We start from the raw sequence: 24,694 nt of genomic DNA on the forward strand, positions 1-24,694 counted from the left end.
TGAAGAATGTCTTGTGAAAACACGGCGAACATATTTAACAAGAAAATATTCGACTTTGAAAATATTAATCACACAAATTATGAGAAAAATCTATACATGAAAAAAGTTGCATTCATAGTTCGTTTATTTTGTGAAAAATGAATGATTTGATAAGATATTTTTCTAAAAATGATCGCTTGTATTATTTGAGATAATTAGTTGATGAAAAATATTTTCATTATCGACAAAGGATTATGTCTAAATTTTTTCATGGATGATGAAAATATATTTTTTGTTCATACCATTTTTTAAGCAATACAAACTTTTATGCTTTGTTTGTTTCGTGAAAAATGAATGATTTAAAAAATATTTTCCTAAAAACATTCACTTGTGTTGTTTACGGGAATGAACGAATGAATAATATTTTTATTGTCCATAAAAATGTTTAGATATAAATTATTGATGATAAGGAAAATATTTTTTATGAAAGTTACATGCTCGAAATCATCAAATTCCGTGGCGTCCATATTTCGGAATCTCTTATGAATGACAATAGATTGCACAACGGGCCATCTCTTTTATGATCGGTTTGGAGGCAACAAAAAATGAATCCTCTTAAATGAATATTCTTTGTAATTTTACGAGAGATCTATTAGTAGGCCCATTCGTTCATTTCTGTAAACGATGCAAGCAAATATTTTTAGGAAAATGTTTTTCAAGTCATTCATTTTTCGCGAAACAAACAAAGCCTAAAAGTTTATATTGCTTACAAAAATGGCATGAACAAAAAAAATATATTTTCATTGTCCATGAAAAATAACGAAAATATTTTTTATTGGCTAATTATTTCAAACAATACAAACAATTATTTTGTAAAAACTATTTTTTAAAATATTATTTTTCCACGAACTAAATAGGGTCTTATTTGCTTAACAAGCTTTCAAAGGACGCTACTACTTAACAAAATCTGCTAAGCCGTTGCATTAAAGATAAATATAGTGTGGCGTATTGGTATCGGGTGGTCTTTATGGGCATGCAAATGCACACTTTTACAACTCAAATGCAAAGTCCATAAACGATTAATAATATGATTGATCGGATACACCGTGTTCCCGACCCAACTACCCCATGTCTCAACTCACGCATTCGGAAACGAAGGCGGTGGTGTCGAGCTACGGTTGTGTAGAAAGTTACATGCTCGACACCATCAAATTCCGCGGCGTCCACATTTCGGAGCCTCTTATGAACTACAATAGATTGCGCAACGGGCCATCTCTTTTGTGATCGGTTTGGAGGTCACAAAAAATTGAATCCTCTTCGTAGTTTCACGAGAGATCTATCAGTAGGTCCATTCTTTGGGAAGAAGTAAATCTGAGGAGCAGGAGGAGGATGAGCTTTGGCTCTGCATTACAATACGACGTTGCGTTGCATCCTTTCCATCTTGATTCTTCACCAGGTTTGGTTCCACGTTGTTGGGTTTTTCTTTGGTATCTGACAATAAATGAACGTTTTTCAGACAAACAAATAGAATATCGCAACAACAAAAAAAAAGGTTTAAATTGCATCAAAAGTAAAAATAAAAAATAAAAAAATTCTCAAAGTTTAAACCTGGTCTTCGGGAAATGCGCAAGCCAAGGGATTGCACATTGAGGTTGAGCGCTTGAACGACCCGAGAAGGCAGGAGGACCGGTGCACAAGCTGCAATGGTTGATTTCAATGCATTGAATTTTGTTAAAAAAAAAGACCATTTATTATGATTTCAGTTTTAATAACGCAAGAAAGAAGAAAAAATTATCAAAAGACATCAAGGATGAACGACAAAGAGCACCATAAATTTGCGCGAATCGATCTTATTGGGGGTATCTACTCTATCGGGAGAGCCGGCTATAAGGAAAATCATCAATGAATTTGGAGCATTGCAGCGTTGCAATCTTTTAATTATTCAAGTATTTTCCGTCCTAAAAGTAAACTCACTAGTGTTGCCTCGCAATCTCTCGTAAAATTCTCACAAAAAAAAAAAAAAACTCACAGGAAACCCACTAAAAATACACACCATAAAACATTAACACTCCACTTGTTTACTTTGATGGGTAACCTTAAAAAAGAAAGACTTTAAATCCCGTGTTTCAAAAGGTCGATGTGACACTTGAATGTCCTGAACATTGAGCTAGAGTAGGTGCACTTGGGTGAAAGCTCGGGTGGCCGGTCTCCTATGCCCTCGCACCATAGGCACCTCCAGTTATGTCTTCGACCCGTCTTTCTTTAGGCTCAATCCAACTCCATATATGACAATTTGGAGCCAAAAATTTAACACATTATCATTGATCGGTACTATCATGCATGGCGTGGCTACATGTATCATGCATGTAAGTTTTTGTCCTCATGGAGAGATACAAGAACTTTCTTGATCCGAACGAGAGCAAAGAAAATGTGGTCTATCTATATATATATATGCAACACACGTGTGTGTACATATCAAATGTATATTGGGCATAAATTATTGAGAGTGAAGATATTTGTGGGGAATACGTATAAACGCAAAAAAATAAAGAAAATTAGAGAAGCGTTCTGAATTTCTCACGGAGGGTGCAAGGATGTTGATTATTGCACTATAAGGACAATCAAGTAATTCAAAGTGCATTTCTTAATAGAAATTGAGTAGTTAATTTCTTAGCTCTATTCTTTTTCAAATTTTTTTGGGGGTTAATTGTACGCATTTTTCATCTTTGCTTCACAATTAGAAATTAAGTCTATAGGGGGGCTATATGTGAAATACAAAAGCGATGTCCTGAGATAACTCTCTCTCTCTCTCTCTCTCTCTCTCTCTCTCTATATATATATATATATATGTATACATATGTGGGTGTGTGATCTTAAAATTGTTGAAATTCAAATGTGTTTTACCTTGGTCCTTGCCTTTTGACCGGGTATTTGCACCTTGTGTTAGAGAAGAAGAAGAAGATGATGATGATGATAATAATAATAATAATAATAATACCTCGAAAAAGCAAAGGGCAATTTTTTTTTAATGGACAAAATGAGTTACAACGATTATTTTTGGGAAAATATCAAATAAAGTGCTATCATTTTCTCAAATAAATGACTTTAAGTGGACTTTATTTGAAATAAGATTTTGAAATGATTATGTTAGTCTCAAAGAAAGGTCTAACCTTTAAACTAGTCAAGAGCATTTTCGTCTTTTACTTTTTGAATTTTTTCCTTTTTCTGTTTTTTTCCTTCGACCACCGACAATGCTTGAAGAGGGCTGGGTGAGGGTCGACGAGGGCTTGCCCCACTTGTACAAGGGCCGCCCTCACCGGCTACGGGCATCACCATGCCTGCGGCCGGTGAGAGCTTGCGAGCCCTCACCCATTGACCCTCGCCAACCGCAACAAAGAAAAAAAGAAATGAGAAAAAAGAAAAGAATATAAAATAAAAAATAATCTAGAATTAATTTTCTTTTTCAAAAATACACTTGACTGGCCGAAACATTTAGTCGATCGGTGTCGGGTCTTTATTTGAAACTGTCATGGCCACTTCATATCCTTATTTGAGACCGATATGATCACTTCGGGCTCTTATTTGAAATAAGATCCATTTCGGATTTTTATTTGAGAAAACGAAGGCACTTCAAGCTCTTATTTGAAATTTTACCGTTATTTTTTTCACCGGACCATATGTGTGCGCGCACATTTGTATGAGTAACTGTTGCTTCCATTTTATTTTATAAAGAGTGGCTTTAAAGGAATAGCAAGCGAGTCAATCGAGTGTTTTTGATTTAATATATAAGAGATGTATACCTAAAAAACAACTTCAAAATGTGTGACATTAAAGATTAATAGAGTTCGAATGTGCATTACCCGGCTTCTCGCGGCTGGGCTGGGGATTCGCCCTTGGTGTTTGTGGAAGGAAAACGCCGGTGCCCTCGGACCTCCGACCCGAATCCAGGAAAATTGCTTGCATCCCGGGTCCTCCAGAAACCCAATTTGAACACAGAGATTTGGGCCCAAAATGAGACTTCGCGGGACGCTTCGTTTTCTAATAATTAATCAGAATTAACTTTCATTATTTCATACATCAAACTAGTAATTTTCTTATAATTGTATGGCGAGTTAGACAAAGGAGCAGAAGGTAAATTTCAATTAGTAGAGGTAATTATCCAAAAACTGTTAAGATAATAAATGAGTAACTTTTATTTTTCCAGATAACTTGTTGATTACTTATCGAGACTTTGTTTTTTTGATTCCCAATTTAATCTTATAGTTTACAAAACCGCTATTTTGTACTGACTTACCTAGTAAAAGTCTCAGAGTCTATTAACCCTTATATTCGATTGTCAAGCTTTATCAGAGCAACACAGTAAGCAAATCCCACGTATAATACTAGATATTAGGGTAAGACACTAAGCAACTACTTACTAACTTAAGGTAAATTAAATAGAAAATCAAACAAACGTCGGTAGCTCACTGAAATGGAAGTTAACAGCTCGTAATTAGTTGATAATATACGAAGCAAAGTTGATAAATCACTTAAACTGAGGCTAGTAATTTCATAGGTGAATTCGTCAATTTAAGAGTGTGTTAAGAAGGGTAAATAAAAGTTGGTAAAAAAAATGATTTTAAAAAAAGTTGGCAAACAGAAGAAAACTAAATTTGCTAAGTAACTAGTATGAAAGTTGGTAAGAAAAAATTAGCGGGTAATTTAATTCAAGAAAAGTTAGTAAGTCAGTCTAATTAAGGCCGCAAAATTTCTAAAAGAAATTGGCTAATTCAAGGCATTGATAAGAAATCCAAATGCACTATTGTTAGTTTATTCTGGCTGAATTAACCGAACCCTTGAACAATTACCTCAGTCTGTAAATTTGCAGGCTTCACCTTGTATTAGGTTTAGCAAATGTTGATGGGATTTAGGCAGCTAAGGACAGAGGAAAGCTGAAGCCAGATATGATCTAAAGCCAAGACAATTTGAAAAGCACAAAGCATGCTATAATAGTACTTTGATAAGAGAACAGATTGTTCATTTCAATACGTAAAATGAGAGTTTTGCTGTGATAAAGGAGAGAGAAAATCACACCAAGTGACTGAAACAAATGCTGGGTTATACAGCAATAATGAGGGTGAGCTACAATTGCTGAACTAAGTAGAATAATAAAAGGAAGGAGTTTGATGACCTAAACATCTGCAGAACGCAGAAGGGTTTAGCCGCCTACCCGTCGAAGAGGCTCCGGCTCAACAGCCTGTGCTCGGGCAGGAGGACCGTGTCGTTGCTGGTTCTGTTGATTCCTCAAATATGTCTGCAAGAAATAGAAAGAATGAACCTTTCTTTTTATGCTCTTCATTCTTGATTTACTAGAAAAGAGAAAAATGGAGCTTCAGAGAGAGAGAGAGAGAGAGAGTCAAAACATGGACGAGACCTTGGCTTGGCAGGTTTCGTCTGGGACATGGGATGGAAGCCAAGTCATTCCTTCTTCTTCGAACACGACTTCGCCATCTTCAGCCATATATATATTGCAAGACTCAGTGCACGTCCCCGTGCGCGAGCACGAGATAGAGAGAGAGAGAGAGAGGCGACTGCTTTCTTCACCAAGGCGTTTGAGAAAGGAAAGAGTCCTTTTTTAAAGGCCGTCTCCAATGTCCAACCTGCAACTTAACTAAACATGTCTTTCTGCTTAGAGGTTTCTTTCTGAAAGGTCTAGCATTCGACATGAGAGGGTTGAGAGGTTGGGTTTGGTAAACCCTCTTCATTTCAATTTTCCCTCCTACTCTTCTTCACGTGAACCCTTGGGTGCTCCAAACGACATCAGCCTAGTCAGTCCTACATCCGTACGTTCTTTTAGGTGGGAATATCCTCGTTTTACCCGACAAGGGAACCCGCTCTTAGTTTATATGCCTCGTATGTATGCTATGTCTCGTCTTGCTGCCCGGAGTAATCACGACGCGAGGTGAACTCCGAATGGCGACTTGAATACAGAAATGTATCGCTAGTGTCGAGAATCGAACGCGTCTCTCGGATGTTAGCTCACATTCGCAAAATCCATTCACTTGAGTTTATTAGTTGGGTGGGTTTTCACAATCATAGAAAAGTGGTTTGGTGATATCAGGTGTGATGTACACACAGAGTTTATGCATTCAAGGACAAATGCCCCTGTTTTTCTTCACCACCTCACCGGCGTTCACCACACTGAGCAAGTATAGAAGAAAAGTGGGTGCCTCGGATCTCTGATGTTTACACGTGTCATCAAACAGATAGATTTTTCTACTTTCAATCATTGGAGTATGCCCTTGTACATTTTTCAGTCAGTCCTAAACTTTTCACACTTTTACAAATTCAGTCCTAAACCTTTTAAGTTTGTCGATTCAGTCCTAAACCTTTTCACACTTTTGCCAATTCAATCTTAAACTTTTTAAGTTTGCCGATTCAATCCTATTCGTCGGCCCTAATCCGGGGAGACCGTCGGCCTTGAAGCCAAAAAAATAATTTTTGATTTTTTTTTATAAAATATTAAAATATTATTAAAATTTATCCACGTCAGCTATTTTCAACCAATAGGATTGAATAGGCAAAAAGTGAAAAGGTCGAGGACTTTTTTGATAAAAGTGTGAAATGTTTAAGACTTTTTTGACAATTTTTTCTACATTAATATGTAGTAACCCCTATTTTTTAATTTCTAAACATGACTTGAAAAAGAAAAACTACGTGTGTTAATTGTTCACTGACCTCACCAACCTAGTTCTTCGAAGGTTCCATAGAGCATAGAGGTGAATGATGATCTTCAAGCACCCAGCCTATCCTTCTGTGCAGAAGCATGGTAATCCAGTATCTTCATTTGGCTCCCAACCTAATTGTTTGAAGGCGAGAAAGATTCCGAATTCGAAAGGTCGATGAAATCCACATTCGGTGATGTGAATTTCGATTTTGCCGTAACTATCAATCAAATCAATCATCTCCTAACATCGAATAAACCCAATTGTGTCGTTGTTGATCAAACGACCGACTGATGCACCCCATGAACTATGTGGTGTCGAGCTTGAATTCTATCAAGCGCAACCTCCTAAAGGCTGTGTGCCCCAAGGAAATCATACTATGTAAACACCCCCGGTTCGAATGTGGATGACCTGTCTTTAGCCGGATTTGAACGGTGGTCCTAGTCCGCCATCTATGCACGAAACAAACAAAAATCGATGATCATCGCTCTGAAAACTCTGTTCAGTTTTGGATCCAGAACGGAAGTTCTCACCTGATGTCTCCATCCATCATAACAATCTGCCCAATCGAATAACTTACAGAATATGCAAGCGAAAATAGAAGTAACACACTAAGCTATTCTCATACCGAGGGAATATAAGCATTTGAGAACAGAGGTGGCCTTCGCAAGCACTAATTGTGAAAATACACTGCGCGGTTCCGACCTGAGCGGCGAAGCCAATGATCAAATGATCCGGAGAATGAAATCCCTGTTGATAACAGGAAATGGAACAACCATCTCCTAATTCACATCAAGCACGTATTGCTCCCACTACAATGCCTGTAATTCTTGTGAGTTGCGACCTTCACTTGTTGGGGTTCGAAGGAAGTTCGACCTTCCATATGGTCCTTAAGTCGGAGGGAAGGCTATGCAACCCGAGATTTACACGAAGCCCTCTTCTCCACCTCCTTCACAGCGGATAATGCCTTTTTTTTTTTTTTTTTTCTGGAGGCTTTCATTGTGCATTCATGTTATTAATTTCTATTTGTTCGGCGGTTTAAGAAAAATGACTTCCTTCTTGCCAGAAAGGAAAATTATTTTCCTCCAATCTTAACTTGTGATTTTCAGTTCCCGGTAAAAATGTTTCTTCAAACAAACGGACCTTAAATGAGACCACTTTCAATTTTCAGTCTTTGAACTTCGACCGGATTTTATGATCGAATCATGATCTCGGTGATTGTTTGATGCCGATATGGCTGCTTAAACGCAGATCTGCATATGAAACCTTGGAAACTGAGGCCCTCGTCTCTAACTGTGATTTCAGAGGCATTTTACCCAGTTATCATATTGAAAACAGAGGTGGGGGCAGAGAACCCTGAGAAGAACCAATGCAAGACCACACTAGTCCGCAATGTCTGGTAGTCAATACTAACTACTCGAGCTATTTCGTCTAGTGTCTACCGAAATTCGCCCATCTGCCGATATCTTATACACTGTTCATATTCAAATCATTTGGCATTTGATGAAAATTTGAAGCTCATCTCCTTTGTCTTCTTCGAGGACGGTATAGAGGGAGGAAAAGAGAAGAAGAAAACTCGCCGATGCTTTCGTCAATATAAGCAGAAACAGAAATGGCTAGCAGTGACCGGGACTACTCCCAATGGATGGATGCTCCAAGAGATTGGAGAGGACCTCGATAGAAAGACAACTTCGAACTGACTGCGCTCGCCCATGTGATATGTGCCTACGACCGAGTAACTCAGTCGTAATCTGCAAACAAAACGCCAGATGATTAGACTTGTAATTCCAAGAGATGGTTGCATATACATTGGATCACATGGCAAAAGCGATCCAAATTGCCATGATAATCAAGATCCTTAATCATCCACCTTCACACCGAGGACATTTCCCCCATTTGTTCCAGAATTATCCTAAAACTGTCTCAGGAAAGCTTTCAATGCGGTCAGTGTGATTTGCTAGCTTCATTCAGAAGCTTAGTCGTCTCATCATCCATCCGAACATTATCTTTCTTCATCCGCTCTGCAACAAAGAGTGGCCTTAGACTGGCTTTGGCATAAGTGCGTAGAAGCGAATTATAGACCTCGGTATTCACATGGCCAGCATTCCGAATAACAACAAGAAGTTCCTCTGCACCTTCGACATTTCCGCTTTCCTCTAGGTTCTTAAATACTTCTGCCATTAACTCTCGGTCAAAAACCCATTTTTCTACACTGGCAATAGCCATGTACAGATAATAAAGAGCTTTATCCAACTGCTTCTCTTTCAGATAACCCCATGTCAGATGCCTCCAAGTCGTGTAATGAGGAGTGACCCCATTCTTTACAACTCGTTTGTAGATGTTCTCTGCTCTCTCCATCGGGCCACTGTTTACGTGAGCAGCAACAAGCACGTCTGCCACGCAAGGATAGCGAGTTTTAGAAACCCACTCCCATTCGGTGTACAGCTTCTCAGCTTCTTTCATTTCCCCAAACTTCGCGACCGAAGATATCATGCAAGCGTATTCGTTGTCATTCAAATTTGGAATGACCGATCTCATCCTATTCCATATCCGATGAACGCCGTCTTTAGCTCCCATGTCTGTGAGTAAACTAAGGAGGGATGAGTACGCACTCCTATCTCCAAGTGAAATCCTTCTCTCCATCTTCTTTACCGCGAGTGATGCTTTTTCCAGAGCGGCATTCTTTATATAAAGTTTGGCGAGAATACTGTAGGTCACCCAGTTAGGACGCATTTGTGAACTCTCCATCTCCCGGAAAACCTTTTCAGCAGCTCCAACATCATTTCGCTCCTTGCACGCATTCAACCACAGATTATACGTCGTAGTGTCTGGTGAAGTGGTCCTTTTCAACTCCTCAATCACTCCAGGGACCTTCTCCAGTTGTCCATTGGAGGTATACAGCGATATCATGTGGTTATAGGGAACCGGGCTCTTCAAGAGACCCCAAGTTGACATTCTTGCCATCAAGGCCTCAGCTTTGCGGGGCACAAGCTTATGGACATAGAGACCGAGGAGAGCATTGCAGGTACTTGGACATCTCTTCTCAGCAGGTAGATCCTCAAAGAACTTCTCCACCGCGCTTAGACCGTGAACTTTATCAATCAATTCTAAATGGACAGTATAGTCTCTTGGGAACAGCTTCATATCTTGCCGCAGTGTCATCTGTTTACATAACTGCAAAAGGAAACGCCGTCACAAAATATTAAGACTAAGTACAACACACACACACCGACACATACACAAGCATTCATATTTTGCGACATCGTATTTTGCAATTGAATTTGTAGTTGAGAGGCTCAACGAATCTCAAATTCGTGAAGCCATACGAGGACCTAAACATCCACGTCCTATATGTGGCAGAAAATCCTCAAATCTATATGGGAAGTTCATTTTCACCCGAGTTAGATCAGAGAGCGCTTAAATTATGCTCACCTTCTCTTCTCCCCACAGAAAAGTTCATAAACGTATAGTAACAATATCGCAGTAAGTATCATCACAAGCGCAAGTACTTGAAACAGATAAAAGAGCAGATCCCCAAGACAGATGCGAAGCCGATTGGCAATGGAGGCTGCATTTCCAGCACGAAAACCCAACCAAATTACAAGCTCAAAGAAGAGAGTGAGAACAGTGCGATCGAAGAGCACATACCTCGAGGGCGCGTTTGTAGCGCTTGGATTTGCTAAGCATTGAGATGGTGCGGCGGAGCTGGGTTTCGGCCGCCGAGCGTCCTCCCTCGTCCCGTTGGGGAGTAACCGCCCCCTCCGACACCTTCGCCGCCGTGGAGGCTGAGGCAATCGTGCTCGCAGGACTGTCAGCCGCCTTGTCCGTGGCTGTGGACACCGAGGCCTCCACTGGAACCTCCGCCACCGGATCCACAGCCGTGTCCACTGCGGCAGATGCGGAGGCCCCCTTCGGAATATCCGCCGCCAGAGCAACCGTCGTGCCCGCGGCCGTGTCCACCGACGACGCCGCTGCGGCGGATGCAGAGGTGGCCTCGGGAACCTCCGCCGCCGCCGCCGCCACTGTCGCCTCCGCCGAGAAGCGGCGGACGACGGTGGGAAGCGAAGCGCGAATAGAGCGCAGTAGCATGTTTCCTGCCCTGGAGTTGGGGAGGGACCAGTGGTGTCTGTAATTGTAGTTACTAGTTTGTACATTTGGATCGGATCCTATTTTCGAACTGGTCCCTCATTAACGGATCCGGTTTGATCCGTTCCCGAGGCCCACGTCCATGATTTTAAAAAACCAAATCGAGGTCGGATTAAATTGTGCTTCTAACTTTTACTCATGACTTCCCCTTTTCATTTAAAATAAAACATAATAAGGGCCCGAAGTGTCTTCATTTTCAAATAAGGGTCTAAAGAAACGTTGTCTCAAATAAGAGTCCGAAATGGACATCGTCTCAAATAAAGGCTTGAAGTGATCTCGTTGTTTAAAATAAGGTTTAAAGTAGACATTGTTTCAAATAAGGGTCCGAGGTACCATGACGGTCTAAAAATAGAGCCTAAGACCAATGGCCTTTTCGTCTTTTACTTCTTTTTTAAACAAATTCCTTTTTTATTTCATTTTTCTTTTTCTTTTTTCCCTAAACCTTTTCGCCGGTGGCTAGCCATTGGCGATGCCTAGTGAGGGCCGGCCGAGGGCCGCCCTCGCCGGCCACGATCAAGGCCGACGAAGGAAGGTCACACCTCGCTTAGACGCGTCGTCGACCGGGCAAGGTCTACCGCGAGCGAGGGCAAACCCCGACCAACCCTCTACGGGCATCGGACTACCGACGATAAGGTTTAGAAAAAAAGAAAAAAAGAAAAAATATTTATAAAATAAAAGACGAAAATTCTCTAAGCACATGCCCTTATTTGAGATTGTCATGATACTTTAATCCTTTTAAAACAATGTTACTTCAGACCCTTATTTGAGACAATAATGACACTTCAAGCTCTTATTAGAGACAATGTCCACTTATGCTTTTATTTGAGAAAATGAAGGTACTTCGGGACCTTATTTAAAAATTTTCCTCTAACTTTTACTCATGACTTCCCCTTTTCATTTTGAAAATAAAAACAAAACAATGTTTGTAGAAGTTACAAAATATATTACACACACGTATAGTGCATGAATTTAGTTCTCTATAGTTAGATGTCGGAAAACATTCTTATGATACTTTGATGATTACAAAACCATCTCTACTTCTAATGTTTATCATGACAAGTGCAGATGGTAAATTTAATTATAATTATCAATGATCCTACACAATCAGCAAAGACGAGAAATTATGCTATGGTAGTTGAGTATGCAAGTGCCACAAGGGTATATCATGGCGACTTGGAGGGACCAGTCAAGATAGTGTTCCTGGATATCTTTTGTATTGATGAAAGGTGGGAAGATTGTTGTGACTATCTTAACATGTCATTGAGTCGATATCATCTCCGAAGATTGTTAGCCAAGTTACTCGCAAGTAGCACTGGGGATAGTGCGTGTACTTATTAGTATAGAGTAACAGAGTTTGTGTGACAATGGTGTGATATTCTTTGTCCATTATGACAGTTGATAGTACAGAATAGAGTTGTTTAATGCTCCGAATTTCACAGACAAAACCTACAAAAGGACTGTTGACAAGCGCCACTGTGCATAGCACGGATGAATAGTGTACCATCCAGGATCATTCTCTACATACGAGAGGAGATGTACTATTTGATCTTCCGACAAGGACCGAAGTTGCACTACCTTACCTCCTGACTTGAGATGTACCTTTTGTCTCCAACTAGAAGCAGTATGTTTTGTCTTTGGCCTAGAATAATACTATTTGGTCTCCCATGCATATAAGGATGTCCAATGTGCCTAATGTCCAGCTGTGTGTCCTTGATAGCCAGCTATGTATCCTTGAAGACCTTCAATGGCTAGTGTGAAGGCTGAAGGTCTATATAAAGAGAAGGAAAGCTGAAGAGCCAAGTGTGATTGAGAAGAACTGAGTGAGAAGCAAAACCAATGAGAGAACTCTCTTGACACTTAGAATTTGATATACACTCTTGAGTTCTCTATGCAACCGGCATCATTGTTCTTTATCTGTGTTTGTCTGTATTCACTATGATAGGCCGAGTATTCATACAAGTGTAAAAGCTGTGTTCGTTCTCCTAATAGTGTGATCTATCATTATATAGGAATGCCACTTGCTAGTTGTAATCTCGGGTGCTGATTACTAATGAAATCCAGCCGCTATTAAGGCTGTAGTTGGAGAGTAGATGTAGGTTTACTCATAAGCCAAAACACTATACATTTATGTCATTTGTTCTTTATACTCTGATTTACTTATCAGCATCACACATATTGGTTCATTAAACATAACCATCTTCAATGGTGGTTGTTTATTATTTCACAAAAGTATTTCATACATCACCACTCAACCTATTCAACCCCATTCTAGGTTGATTGTTAGTCCAAACAATAGACACTTGTGGAGTCTTGATGTATCAAAATAAAATTTGAGAGTCGGATTTTTTGAACAAAGGAGTTGCTTGGCTTGAAGTATATTTAGAGTGCTTGCTTCTACTCACCGTTAAATAAATTTAAATTCATGCTCCGTTTGTTTTAGGAAAAAATGAATAATTTGAAAAATATTTTCCTAAAAATAATTACTTGTATCGCTTGAAATAATTAGTCAACAAAAAATATTTTCATTATTGAGAATAATTTATGTGTATACATTTATGTGGATGATGAAAATATTTTTGGTTCGTTAATTAGTACAAGGAATGCAAGCAATCATTTTTAAATAACTATTTTTTAAAATTATTTATTTTTTTGCAAAATAAACAAAACCTCAGAATTAAGATCTTGTGCATTTAAAACCCGACCGGCCCTACGTTTTGACTACACGTTGGTCATATCTTAGGGCACAAATGATAACAATTATATTTCTCTATTTCCGTTCCAAACCTGTTTCTAACAAGTTTGGAACAAAATTCCATTTGGTAATTCAATTTCATTTTTCTATTTCTGAAATAAAAATTTATTCTAGAAATAGGTTTGGAACAAAAATGAGAAGTTAAAATTTTTAGCTTCTCTATTTCTGGAATAGAAATAAGAAATAAGAAAGATGAATTCTTTTCATCACTTACTCCTTCTCTCTCACGTCCTGGTTGTCAGTCCGTCAGTTGCTGATCGTCTGTCTACCGGTCACAACCAGCCTCCAATCGTTTGTTTGCCGGCCGTCGGTAACAGTGCACCGATCCTCCTTCCATCGGTTCGTCGGTCCGCCATCGTTTTGGATTTGCAAAAGCAAGGAGCTACGTTTGAAACTCCCATTTAACCAACTAAGTATATCAATGTATATAACCGGAATAAAATACAAAGGATTTAACGAAGCAAATGCCAGATTTATGAGGGAAAAAAAATTAATTGTTGGCCCGCTAACTAGCAATATGCGACCGCCACAGAGAAAGAGAGTTTAACATGACAACGGAATAAGCACGTAGCGTAATGGGCATGGCAATCTCAATTCACCGAAGAGCATCCCGGAAAATTTCCTAACTCAACTGGAGCAAGAATCATTCTAGAAAAATATCTCTAAAATATGAAATAAAAAAGAAGTAAAAACTATCGAAATCTAAGGTAACGTCAAGGGATAGAGATCCTTCAATTAGGGGTAAAATTAAGCTCTGATTGTATTGCGAGAAATGAATGATTTGGAAAATATTTTCCTAAAAATTATCGCTTATATAATTGAAATAATCAGCCAACGAGCAATGTCTTCATTATCAATAGTGATTAATATCTAAATACAGTACTTTCGTTTGTATATTTAATTTGTCCATCCGAGCGAGCGACTCATTACCACGTTAAATATTCAGTGATTGAAACATTATATCCTCTATTTCCTTTTCCTTTTTCCATCTCTCCCTCCGTCTCCAACAACCCCAACGGCGGTAGAGCCCATTGTGCCGATGCAATGGCTGCCAGCCGTCGCCAGCATGCCTCCGGCAGCTCGCAGCTACTGCCGCCGGTGACAACATCAAACAACTGATTTAACATAAGGAAAAAACAAAGGGCAGAAAAGTTTCGCCTAATCTTGCTCAGGACTCGTGCCTTTGCAAACACATTTTCTCCACAAAAATTGACGCTCGCTCTCCAGTAAATGTCACTGATTGTATAAAACCTAAAGTTTGTACTTGCATATGAAACTCTGCACTTGATAATCAGAATCCTGAAAGCTTTCTTAGTTCACCATATGGATCTGATCATATGGATAAGATGGCGCTAATTCTGGTCCGGTCGTCCATGGTTGCCGGCGCTAATTCTGGTCCGGTCGCCCATGGTTGCCGGCGCTAATTCTGGTCCGGTCGCCCATGGTTGTGTGGGAGTTGATGCCCCGCCGCCGCCATCGTATGGAACTTGTTAAAATGTTGTTAAAAAAGAGTAGTTATATATGGATTGAAAAAAAACTGGTCGCTAATCAATGAATTCTTATTATATATAGCTAGGGTAATTGCAAAACGCAAAAAGTGAGACAAACCGTGACTTTAACTTAAATATCTTTACTATAATATACTACATGACCTTAAGTTTCTTCTTCTACTTAGTCCAGATTATTGTTGAAACACCACAGTGTCGGGATGGATTTGAAACTTTCCAAGGTACGATTCAAAAGTTAATCAGGTCCTAAGAGTTCATTGAGTTTATTAAGCCCTAAGTATGGATCTAGGAGATCTGCTGTTCAAATTACAACGTTTACGATTCAAAGCAATCTTAAGAGCCACCTGTGGTTGAAAGCTTATGCAATTCACGCAAAAAATTCATGGAGATTAGTCAAGACTTCAGTCTCATCGAATATCCATTTAATTGATAAAACATTTTAATTCACAAACAAACTAGATTGAAAATCATAAACTAGAAGAATAATCTGAGGTACATATGTAGATCGAGCCCTTCACTGACCCCATAATTAATCCGGTTTAGAATGGCGTTCAATCCAATTACCAAGTTACATCATGGTAATTATCATAAACAGGCCATAAGCGTGATATTTATATACTTGGTCAATCATACATGTTAACCTAACTTTTTTTCCCCGCGACCGCCAATGGAAGCGAGCCACAAAAACCAACAATCGTCATGGTTATAGTGTTATCCAATAGAACGTCTTCGGATAATTGATGTCGTTATGATCGGTGCATTGGGCATAGATCCATTCCGTGCTTCCTTCAATACCTATCGCGTACGACGCCACCGGATTATCATGGTGAGTGGTCGTGTTCGGTGGTCGACGTGTCGGATCGTTCCAGGTTTGGTTTGTGATTACACACAAGACTAACTGCAAAAGGAGGACGAAAGTGAGAAGAGGCCATTGAGGTGTAAAAGTAATTAACAAAAATAAAGGGGAGGAAAGAGATTAAGGAAGATATCGTGGTATGATAATAGTTGTGGCAAAGATTGAAATAACATAAAATATCGATGCAAAAGATAAATAGAGAAAACGTCATTGAAATAACGAAACTAACCCTCAAAACAAACACAAAAGCAAAAAAAAAAAAAGAAGGGGAAAAGGGGCACATAATCAAAATTAATAGCACAAAATACCATGCAGAAAATGACTATCCGACCCAACAAGCATCGTTGCCTTTTTGAACACACCTATTATGTGTAAGTCGGATTATAAATGGCACTTGAAATTTGAAAATCGAGGAATTGTATAATGAAAATAAACTGAGGCAAAACTTAGCCGTGATGTGATACTATTTTAGAAGATTTAACCAAAATAATAATAATAATAATGTAAGCGAAGAAAGATCATATGTATAAAAAGATATAAATGCCTTAAACAAGTTATATGCAAAATTTTCACAGGAAGCACCGGAAAAATAGTATAAATAAATTGTAGTTTTTGATACTCAACAGTAATTATCCTCGGGAACAATCTGACCGTCGAAAGGATTCTGGAAAGTTTACCAAAATATCATTTATTACTTAATAGTAAAGCCATTAACCATAGAAGATTAATCGAAGAAATTAGAATACCTCTTGACCAATCATAGAGTACTCGTGCATGGTCCAACGTCCGTTCTCCATCTTCTCGCTTCCGGCCGACGACTTAAAGGTGAACAGCTTGTTGTAGCCGACGACCTCGCCTCGACTGTCCATGATTTTCCGCTTATTTCCATTGCTCCAAGTCCCGGAACCGGCGGTCCTCTTCACCCTGGACTTAATCACCTTTAGCCTAGTGAAGACGTAGAAGCTTTCCCTCGAATTCGAGTCGAAGATCTCCCAAGGGTCTCCGTCGCAGTAAATGTCGACCTCGGGCATGAACGGAGGGATGGCCTCCGATTCCCCTGCCACCTTCTTCGCGAGGTAATGGAAGAAGAGGTCGTCCTCCGACGGGTGAAAACGGAAACCGATCGGGTACCCATTCATCGGTTTTATTTTCTCTCTCTCCATCTCTTCTTCTTCTCTCAAGAACTCTATAGTCTGGATCGCTACGTGCTAATCTCTGCGTGTATATGTGTTACTGTTTACGGTTTAGACCGGTAATGCTGATGCACTTTATATACCCCCGTACGTTTTGACGGCGTATAAGGCGGCTACACCGCCACTGGCTTCTTTTTGAATTTGTGAAGTTCGAATGCAAAATTTTTAAAGCAGAGTCCATTAGGAAATCAGTCTTTTAAGATAGGATTGGCTACCGCAAATATCGATTTGAAATAAAACATTTTAAAACAAAACTTCAAATGATCCTCGAGTCATTATCGTTTCTGAGCAAGAATTTTTTTAAAAGGGAGGTGCTTGATGTGGAGAAACCAAGAAAGAGTCGAGTCAGACATCATCCTCGTGCCAACAAATGATGAACATCTTTATTCAACTTTTCCCTATCCTCTTTCCTCTCCGCTAAGCTCTCGTGACCTGCACTGAAGGGGTCAAAGATGTCAAATTATTCACTTTGCTTCTCCATCAAAGCTATATGCTTTTCACATTTGTTTATTTCGCGAAAAATTCATAAACTAACTTTTTTTTTAAAGTGTTGATTGAAATAATTAGGTGATAAAAAATATTTCTAGTATAAGGATTATTTATGTCTAAACGCTTCGTGGATGGTAAAAAAAATTTTCTGTTATTCGGTTTTGTAAGCGAAATACACTTTCATTTTTGCAGAAAAACATATTCTGAATCAATTCTTTTTTGCGAAACACGCATATCATATATGTAATTTTCCTCTACCTATAAGCTTTTATGTATTCGGGTTGGACCTTGTAACAATTTTTTACACAAATTATATTTTCTTTTCTAATTGATGAGGGGGTTTTGCATAAATATTTAATCTTGTTGGACTCAGCACATTGTATTTTTTTAGCAACTACTGTGTTCTCACGGAGAGAGAGAGTCATGGCATCTCATGCCTTATTGGTTATCCATTCTATAAATCCTCATGGAATGGTATATTATTGTTATTATTTTGGTCTGAGGGGCCATTTATATTATGAAACCAATGAAAGATGATAGAAATAACGTTAGTTTTGTTACGAGCGATCCTATTTCCACCTTTATTTTAGCTTTATTTCAGTTAACCGATCAAAATACTCTATGACATCATAATTCCGAAGCGACCTGCAAGAAGTTATAAAGAGAATTTTTCCCAATCGAGTAGAAGCCATGCTTTGTGCATCACCACCTTTTTTTCTCTGAATTACGTTATACTTCGTTTTCCAGCTCATATAGTACTTTTCACAAAACATGAAAACTGTGATTACTTTGATGACCATACCTCTTTATTTTTGGTTTTTTGCTTTCTTTTTTCTTCCTAACGATAGCATTGGTCAATTCACACAGACAACATCATAATTTCTAGAGTTAATATCATAAAAAACTTCAAACCGATACACGTACGACAAATTTATCCAATTGGAGTTAATATCATGAAAAACTTCAAACTGGTACACGTACGACAAACTTATCCAAAACTAATTTTTTTGACAACAAAAAATCCCAAATTGGTACACCCGTGATAAATTTATCCAAATTATTTTTTTGACCGTAAAAAAATCCCAAACTAGTACATCTGTGATAAATTTATCCCGAACTAATTATTTTGATCGCAAAAAATCCAAACTGGTACACATGCGATAAATTTAACCTTATGTTAAATTGGATTAATACCACGAAAAATCCAAAATTGATACAATAGAAGGTAAAAACCCAAAGTTATATATCTAGTAATTGTCACGTATCATCCAATTCAGCAATTTAACGATAATTTTACAAAAATTAACGAAAGGCAAATTTGTTATAGGTGTACCAATTTAGGATAAATTTATCAAAGATGTATCAATTTAGAATTTTTTATGGTAAAAAAAATAATTTGAGATAAATTTATCACAAATATACCAATTTGAGGTTTTTCACGACATTAACCCTAATTTCTATTCCATTGACAAAAATCCTGCAGGATCCTTTCAGGTTTGCTTTAACCCGAATATGGTAGCCGAGGGATTTGCTAGTTTAGCCAGTAAAAAATCGATGTCCCATAGAGATCTCCAAGGCAACCATATAGCCTTTTCAAAGGAACAACTAGATCCACATATTACAACCTTGCAAATTTGGTTTTAGAACTAAATCTGAGTCACAATAGTTGAGCAAAATGAGAGGGTGGAAAGTGCAAAGTATCAGATACTTCTGTCCAACTTTACAACAGAAGCTTCAACTTGTGCAATTCACAAAATACCTCGAGTTTATGCGCTTCGACACATACTTACCATCTCTTCAGGGCGAGAAAAATGCTTTGATCATTTCTATACATGCTTGCATTACAGACTTTGACATAAGGTTTCAATGCAGTCCCCCCCATTTTGCTCGTCTTGAATCCTTGAACTTTTGCAAGGAGGAGAAATCAGGGATTTCTCAGTTTGAATGACCAAACATCTCGAACACGGCACTTTCTACTCATGGTTCCCCCCAGTTTTCAGGCCTGGATCACAATGTATCTTCTCATCTGCTACTAATTTACGAGTTCTCTGAATGAGAGCATTGGGGGTTTTCTAGGCTCTCTTCTTGAAGTGTGGCATTTGGTAGACATGCCCCACAAGAAAAGGTTTAAGAGACCTGTGTTTCATTACGAACTAACGAGGAGGTCTTTCCAATGCGATCCAACCAAACTTTCCCTTGCGGAAGTCTGACAAGATGCGGAATGCGGCTTGATGAATGTCCCCATTGAACAAGTGGAGAGCAAGCTTCTGGACGAATCTGCAATCAAGAAAAATGAGAAAATTAATTAGTCCTGGACCTACAGAAGAGTGAAAATGGCTGAGCCGGTGTCAGAAGCGTTCCAAAAGCCTACGGCTATCTCTCAACTCCAAAGATAAAGATTATCTTTCTTGCTTTTTCTTCCCATTCTTTTTCTTTGTAATCCATATTATGTTTACTCTTTATTCTTGCTTGAATCCTAGGCTTTGGAAAATCTTCAAGCCCAACTCATTGCAAATCTTAAAGGACCATGGTCCCACTAGAATCATATGCATACATGTCACCACAATGACCATCCACGTCGATCTTGTAGCGGTTCTGAAGGACCCCTGCGCCTGAAAAAGAGGACTGTGAGCGAACACTGTAAAAAACAAGAGGTATATTTTGTTGTTCACAAGAGGGAATCAGATAAGTACTGACAGCAACCAATTATAATGCGAATGCTCACATCATTTAATGAAGCAGCACAAGCGAGACGGCAATGAGATTTTTATGAGCAAAGGCAAATAATATAGACTCTAGAAAAAGCCTCTTGACAAATTGTGTGCAAGAGTTTCTCATCTTCTCTCAGAATAAATAATAAAACCCGAACAATTTCCTCCAACTGACAATATTTTCTTTCCTTCCTCAAATAACTGACATACAATGCAAACCAGTTCGCACTTTTTCTCCCCTTTTCCTTATTTTATTTTTCCTTCTTGTTAGGGAGAAACAGGGGTGTGGGGGTATTTCAATGAAACAGAGCTTCCATAAAAACGTAAATGGCGTATAATAACTAATTAAAGTATCCTTAAATCAGTTGACAGCAAGTGCTTCAGCTCAAAAGGCAAGATTCCCCAAGTCCATGCTGAGGATTATATAGTCACTCTTGATAGTTTTATTTATTCTCCAGGATTTTGAAATGAAGCTCCAATACCTAACAAAAAGCCTCACACTAAACCAAATTAGCCAAATAGAGAGTAAAACCAAGTATGGTTAACATTGATGGAATGCATTGAGTGACGTTTTAACAAGTATTACCAACTAACAATGGGTTATCCAGGGCTTTTCCAGCACTCAGCTAAACTTCACCAAGTCTAGCAGAATTTCTATTCTTGTAATATTTTTTACATCACACATTGCACCTACAAGTAAAAGCTACTTTTGCCAGCCAGCTACTGCTAGCCATAGAAATCAGAGATAAACATCATAGGTCATGGGGAATAATGCAATGGGCAACCTACCAACTGCGGGAAGCCTTGTTAGCATTTGTACAAGAATTGCAGCAACATCAGCAACATTGTAGGATCTCTCTCCAATGTCATCACAAATGGCAAGCTTTATGGCAGCTACCTGATCACTAATTCTCATAGGGATTATTCCAGGGGAGTCTAACAACTCGAGGTCTTTCCCAAAGCGTACCCATCTTCAACAGTAAAAGGAAATGCATGTATCAGTCAAACAGATATAACTGGTGTAGCATAATTCATCTCGCATACATGGTTTACCTAGATAGTACTATTTTACTTAAAAATTTCCATCTTTTGGGTGAGCTAAAAAGAATTCTTCGAGATAAAAATTCCCCAGTAAATCTCTGAAAATAGACAATGTAGGATAATTTCATATCATCTGCCAAAATAGAATTTGCTGTAGCTTTGGACCAACTTTAGTAGTTTTCTTTTCTCCATCTTCTTTTTATTGAAAGTTATAAATTGTTGTAATATACATCACCTGTGAGTCCAAAACCTTAAAACTAGATTATAAGCACAGAACATATTTATGATACTTTAGAAGGGAATGTTGTGAAAAGACACATAGAAATTCAACTAGAATCTGTTTCCCCTTTTCCAGCTAGTTTGAGATACCTTGCGAACATGACATATCCAAAATATACGTACTTTAATTCTATTGTAACACCAGGTCTGGGAGCTGCCGGACACATGCGTCGCTTCAACAGACGATTAATCAAAGAAGATTTTCCGACATTTGGATAACCAACAATTCCAGCTCGAACCTGATCAGCAGCAGAGGAGTTTATATAGACAGAAGATGAAACTGCGGTAGGGAATGAGTGCGGCAAGACTTCGAAGACTGTTCTTAGGCTTCACAATTTGAGACGGTAACTATAATGAAATGCCAGACTCAAAAGTAATATAACCCTTGATTACATAGTTATCATCATAACACGATGCAAAAAACACTATATGCATTAAAAGTTGGGTGGATGGTGACACCAGCCTGAGTGAATCCATATACCTAAGAAAATAAAGAAAAAGGTGAACTAGGCAGCTAGAAAAGGACTATCATTACTGTGACACCGGGGTTGATGGTCAAGAAAATGTACACTGTTACTTTCACGTCATTCCACAGATTAGTTGGTAACAGGTGATTCTGGAAGCCATTCCCATCACCGTAAGCTAGATGACAACCATCTCTCTTTTCTCCAAAACCCACTATCAATACTCAAAAACCAAGATTCCCAGATACACCCAGAAAATCCTTTCACAGTGTAAACAACATATGCCAAGTCCAGCTAGCCAATTATCAAATCTAATGTCAGGCTTGAAGCACTCAGCAGACAAACTTTTGACTAAGATAATGTCTGGAAGATCAGAGACTGCTTTATTCACTTGGGCAAGGGAAATATTACAGATATCTACCACATACAAATCATAATTAGAAAACTGCGGATAAAGTATAGAAATTAATTGAAAATGACATCGCTTTGTCCTGGGAAAAAAAAAAAAAAATCTAATCTGACAGGTGAGATTCTGAAAATGAAGGCAAAAAGTATAACAGTTCAAATGGAAAATGCAGAACGGAGCTAGTATCCGTAACTTGTGTGCAATAAAGTCTATCATATGTAAAAGCTTCTTAAGGTTGCATGCTGCACATAAAAGTCCACTATATGCAGATTGACTGAAGTGTTATTCAACAGTTGAAGCAACGTACTGCTCGAGGAAGTAAACCTTTTGCCCGGCGCTTGACATTTACATCTGCTGCCAGTGTTTTTGCTAATCGGCCTAGCTTCATAGTCCCCTGCAGTTCCAATACAACCATCATTTTCCATTTCCATTCAAACCAAAAGCGCAAGGGGTTTCTAATAGATACCATTCCGTGCTGTCCGTTTGAAAAGACGACTTTTATTCCTTGTTTAGAAAAATAAGTTGCCCAAGCATTCCGGTCTGCCTTGGAGATCATGTCTTCTCGATTCAGCACTAAAATTCTTTTCCTAGTGCCAAGCCATGAGTCCATCTGCCCACAGAAATGAACTCTTGACAATGAATTGTAACATATTAATACTACTTACGTGTTTGAATCTAGCTACCCCAAGGTCTGACAATGACATAACAAATTACAATCCCATCAGGTTCACATCCTGATGCTACGGATATTCTACTAAATAATTCCTCTAGCTATTCTTTTTTCTTCTCAATACAAACATGAAGCTCATGAGGATCTATTGACCCGGTAGTTCCCTGATTAACTTGTCCTTGCGCGTATGTTATCTTTCAAGAGTATATGATTCTTCTACTATGCACATGTTAAAACAAACAAGATCAATATCTAAGCACATTCGTGTTGTCCCTGACGAGTCGCCACTGCAGAACCAGTAGTCTCACCTGCGGATGGCTTGTGGACAAAGGAATTCTGGCGTCTCGGACTTCTATAACAACATCCATCAACTTCAACTGCTCTTTAAGTTCTTTCTCCGTCTTCGCAATATGACCGGGATACCACTGTTCATTGGCCATGACACCCACAAAAAATACGTCAATTAAACCACAAAGGTAATTCTCCGACCAAAAAAAAAAAAAACCACAAAGGTAATTCAATCTACCAGAATGAGCGGGACTATACCTGAACAGTACGCAAACCTTTGGTCCAGTGATAAAGATCAGCATCCACATCCCACCAATCCGCTTCTTCTCCACCGCCGAACTGAGCAACCCCAGTTCCATGCCAACCTGAATCTCTCCCACCAACTATCTGCAAAAAGTTCCCCTACAAAACATTATCTCACCCTATCCACTCACAACCGAAGTCCCCGAAACAAGCCATACCCACGACGCATTGCGAAGAGTTAATAAAGGGGAAACGTTAACTTGGGTACTCAATCAAATTACTGCGAGAGGGGACGCACTTGGATAGTGCTGCATTCTCAAGTCAAATTCTTGAAAAACAAAACAAAAGCTGTCGGACACACAAGCGCGCGCCGAGAGAGAGAGAGAGGAAACCTGAAAGGAGGGAGAGGGAGAGGAAGAGGACAGAGACGGCAGGGCGGCATGAGGAGCGAGGGAGGGCCTGGTTCGGCAGAGAGAGAAGTTGAAGGGGAGGGAAGGAGAATTGGGTAGGCATAGACTCGAAAGCTGAGAGGCCATCGCCGCGAAACTGAATTTGGACAGAGAAGCTTCGCTTTCTCTGTGGGCTTCAACCTTCGCGCCGAGCTGCTTCGAGATGACTGAGCGAGCTCCCCGTGGCTGTAACCTGTAGGTGTCCTCTCCAGAAAGATAGCCGCTCTGAAAGATAATTTTTTCAACATCTCCGGACAAGACCAAACAAAAACATTAAAAAAAAATCCTTTTATTTTTATTTGCCTCCTTTTTTATGGGCATTTTTTACTTGAACTAGCAAATCGCTTGAATAATATATGTTGAATACGTTTTCGCCCTAGTGTCACGGGGGTTCAAATGGAGTTGCATTCGAGCATATGTTGATCCACATGTAAAATTCTCCGATAACTAGTTTTCAATAAAAAATCATTTCATAAAAAAAAAGATTAAGAATGAGATCAACATTTCTCACTCCTG

General features: G+C 39.0%; 4 protein-coding genes across 5 annotated transcripts; all 4 read right to left on the minus strand.

Annotated features, from left to right (window-relative positions):
* Positions 1–1,038: 1,038 nt before the first annotated feature.
* Positions 1,039–5,589, minus strand: LOC115752033. Its single transcript, XM_030690060.2, has 5 exons — positions 5,393–5,589; positions 5,189–5,272; positions 3,840–4,017; positions 1,588–1,677; positions 1,039–1,470 (listed from the first exon to the last, which is right to left on the minus strand). Exons 1-5 carry the CDS (start codon positions 5,477–5,479, stop codon positions 1,319–1,321), a joined length of 591 nt encoding a protein of 196 aa, XP_030545920.1. The 5' UTR covers positions 5,480–5,589; the 3' UTR covers positions 1,039–1,318.
* Positions 5,590–7,761: 2,172 nt separating this feature from the next.
* Positions 7,762–10,815, minus strand: LOC115752049 (pentatricopeptide repeat-containing protein At4g02820, mitochondrial). 2 transcript variants are annotated; one of them, XR_007199348.1, is made up of 3 exons: positions 10,332–10,815; positions 8,554–9,857; positions 7,762–8,434 (listed from the first exon to the last, which is right to left on the minus strand). XR_007199348.1 is itself a non-coding variant. In XM_030690084.2 (2 exons), exons 1-2 carry the CDS (start codon positions 10,770–10,772, stop codon positions 8,628–8,630), a joined length of 1,671 nt encoding a protein of 556 aa, XP_030545944.1. In that variant the 5' UTR covers positions 10,773–10,815; the 3' UTR covers positions 7,762–8,627. The 2 variants fall into 2 exon arrangements, 1 of the variants encoding a protein (XP_030545944.1); XM_030690084.2 differs by having other exon boundaries at positions 7,762–9,857.
* Positions 10,816–16,564: 5,749 nt separating this feature from the next.
* LOC115752019 (NAC domain-containing protein 2-like) lies at positions 16,565–17,084 on the minus strand. Its single transcript, XM_030690042.1, has 2 exons — positions 16,692–17,084; positions 16,565–16,609 (listed from the first exon to the last, which is right to left on the minus strand). Exons 1-2 carry the CDS (start codon positions 17,082–17,084, stop codon positions 16,565–16,567), a joined length of 438 nt encoding a protein of 145 aa, XP_030545902.1.
* Positions 17,085–19,195: 2,111 nt separating this feature from the next.
* LOC115751991 (DAR GTPase 3, chloroplastic) lies at positions 19,196–24,412 on the minus strand. Its single transcript, XM_048282946.1, has 9 exons — positions 24,122–24,412; positions 23,745–23,873; positions 23,507–23,623; positions 22,995–23,138; positions 22,836–22,922; positions 21,782–21,897; positions 21,128–21,309; positions 20,182–20,239; positions 19,196–19,904 (listed from the first exon to the last, which is right to left on the minus strand). Exons 1-9 carry the CDS (start codon positions 24,263–24,265, stop codon positions 19,781–19,783), a joined length of 1,101 nt encoding a protein of 366 aa, XP_048138903.1. The 5' UTR covers positions 24,266–24,412; the 3' UTR covers positions 19,196–19,780.
* Positions 24,413–24,694: the final 282 nt, after the last annotated feature.

The sequence above is a fragment of the Rhodamnia argentea genome, chromosome 7 (genome assembly GCF_020921035.1).
Source record: "Rhodamnia argentea isolate NSW1041297 chromosome 7, ASM2092103v1, whole genome shotgun sequence".
Classification (NCBI taxonomy): domain Eukaryota; kingdom Viridiplantae; phylum Streptophyta; class Magnoliopsida; order Myrtales; family Myrtaceae; genus Rhodamnia; species Rhodamnia argentea.

Excerpts from the sequence above, each read along its gene's own strand:
- LOC115752033 (XM_030690060.2), bottom strand. The coding sequence starts at position 5,479 with ATGGCTGAAGATGGCGAAGTCGTGTTCGAAGAAGAAGGAATGACTTGG. Across the intron at positions 1,678-3,839 it reads GCCCAGCCGCGAGAAGCCGG|CTTGTGCACCGGTCCTCCTG; the intron begins GTAATGCACATT and ends CAACCATTGCAG. Across the intron at positions 1,471-1,587 it reads GCGCATTTCCCGAAGACCAG|ATACCAAAGAAAAACCCAAC; the intron begins GTTTAAACTTTG and ends ATTTATTGTCAG.
- LOC115752049 (XM_030690084.2), bottom strand. The coding sequence starts at position 10,772 with ATGCTACTGCGCTCTATTCGCGCTTCGCTTCCCACCGTCGTCCGCCGC. Across the intron at positions 9,858-10,331 it reads GCTACAAACGCGCCCTCGAG|TTATGTAAACAGATGACACT; the intron begins GTATGTGCTCTT and ends TTCCTTTTGCAG.
- LOC115752019 (XM_030690042.1), bottom strand. The coding sequence starts at position 17,084 with ATGAATGGGTACCCGATCGGTTTCCGTTTTCACCCGTCGGAGGACGAC. Across the intron at positions 16,610-16,691 it reads ACTCTATGATTGGTCAAGAG|AATCCTTTCGACGGTCAGAT; the intron begins GTATTCTAATTT and ends TAAACTTTCCAG.
- LOC115751991 (XM_048282946.1), bottom strand. The coding sequence starts at position 24,265 with ATGGCCTCTCAGCTTTCGAGTCTATGCCTACCCAATTCTCCTTCCCTC. Across the intron at positions 23,624-23,744 it reads AAGGTTTGCGTACTGTTCAG|TGGTATCCCGGTCATATTGC; the intron begins GTATAGTCCCGC and ends GCCAATGAACAG. Across the intron at positions 23,139-23,506 it reads TGTCCACAAGCCATCCGCAG|ATGGACTCATGGCTTGGCAC; the intron begins GTGAGACTACTG and ends TTCTGTGGGCAG.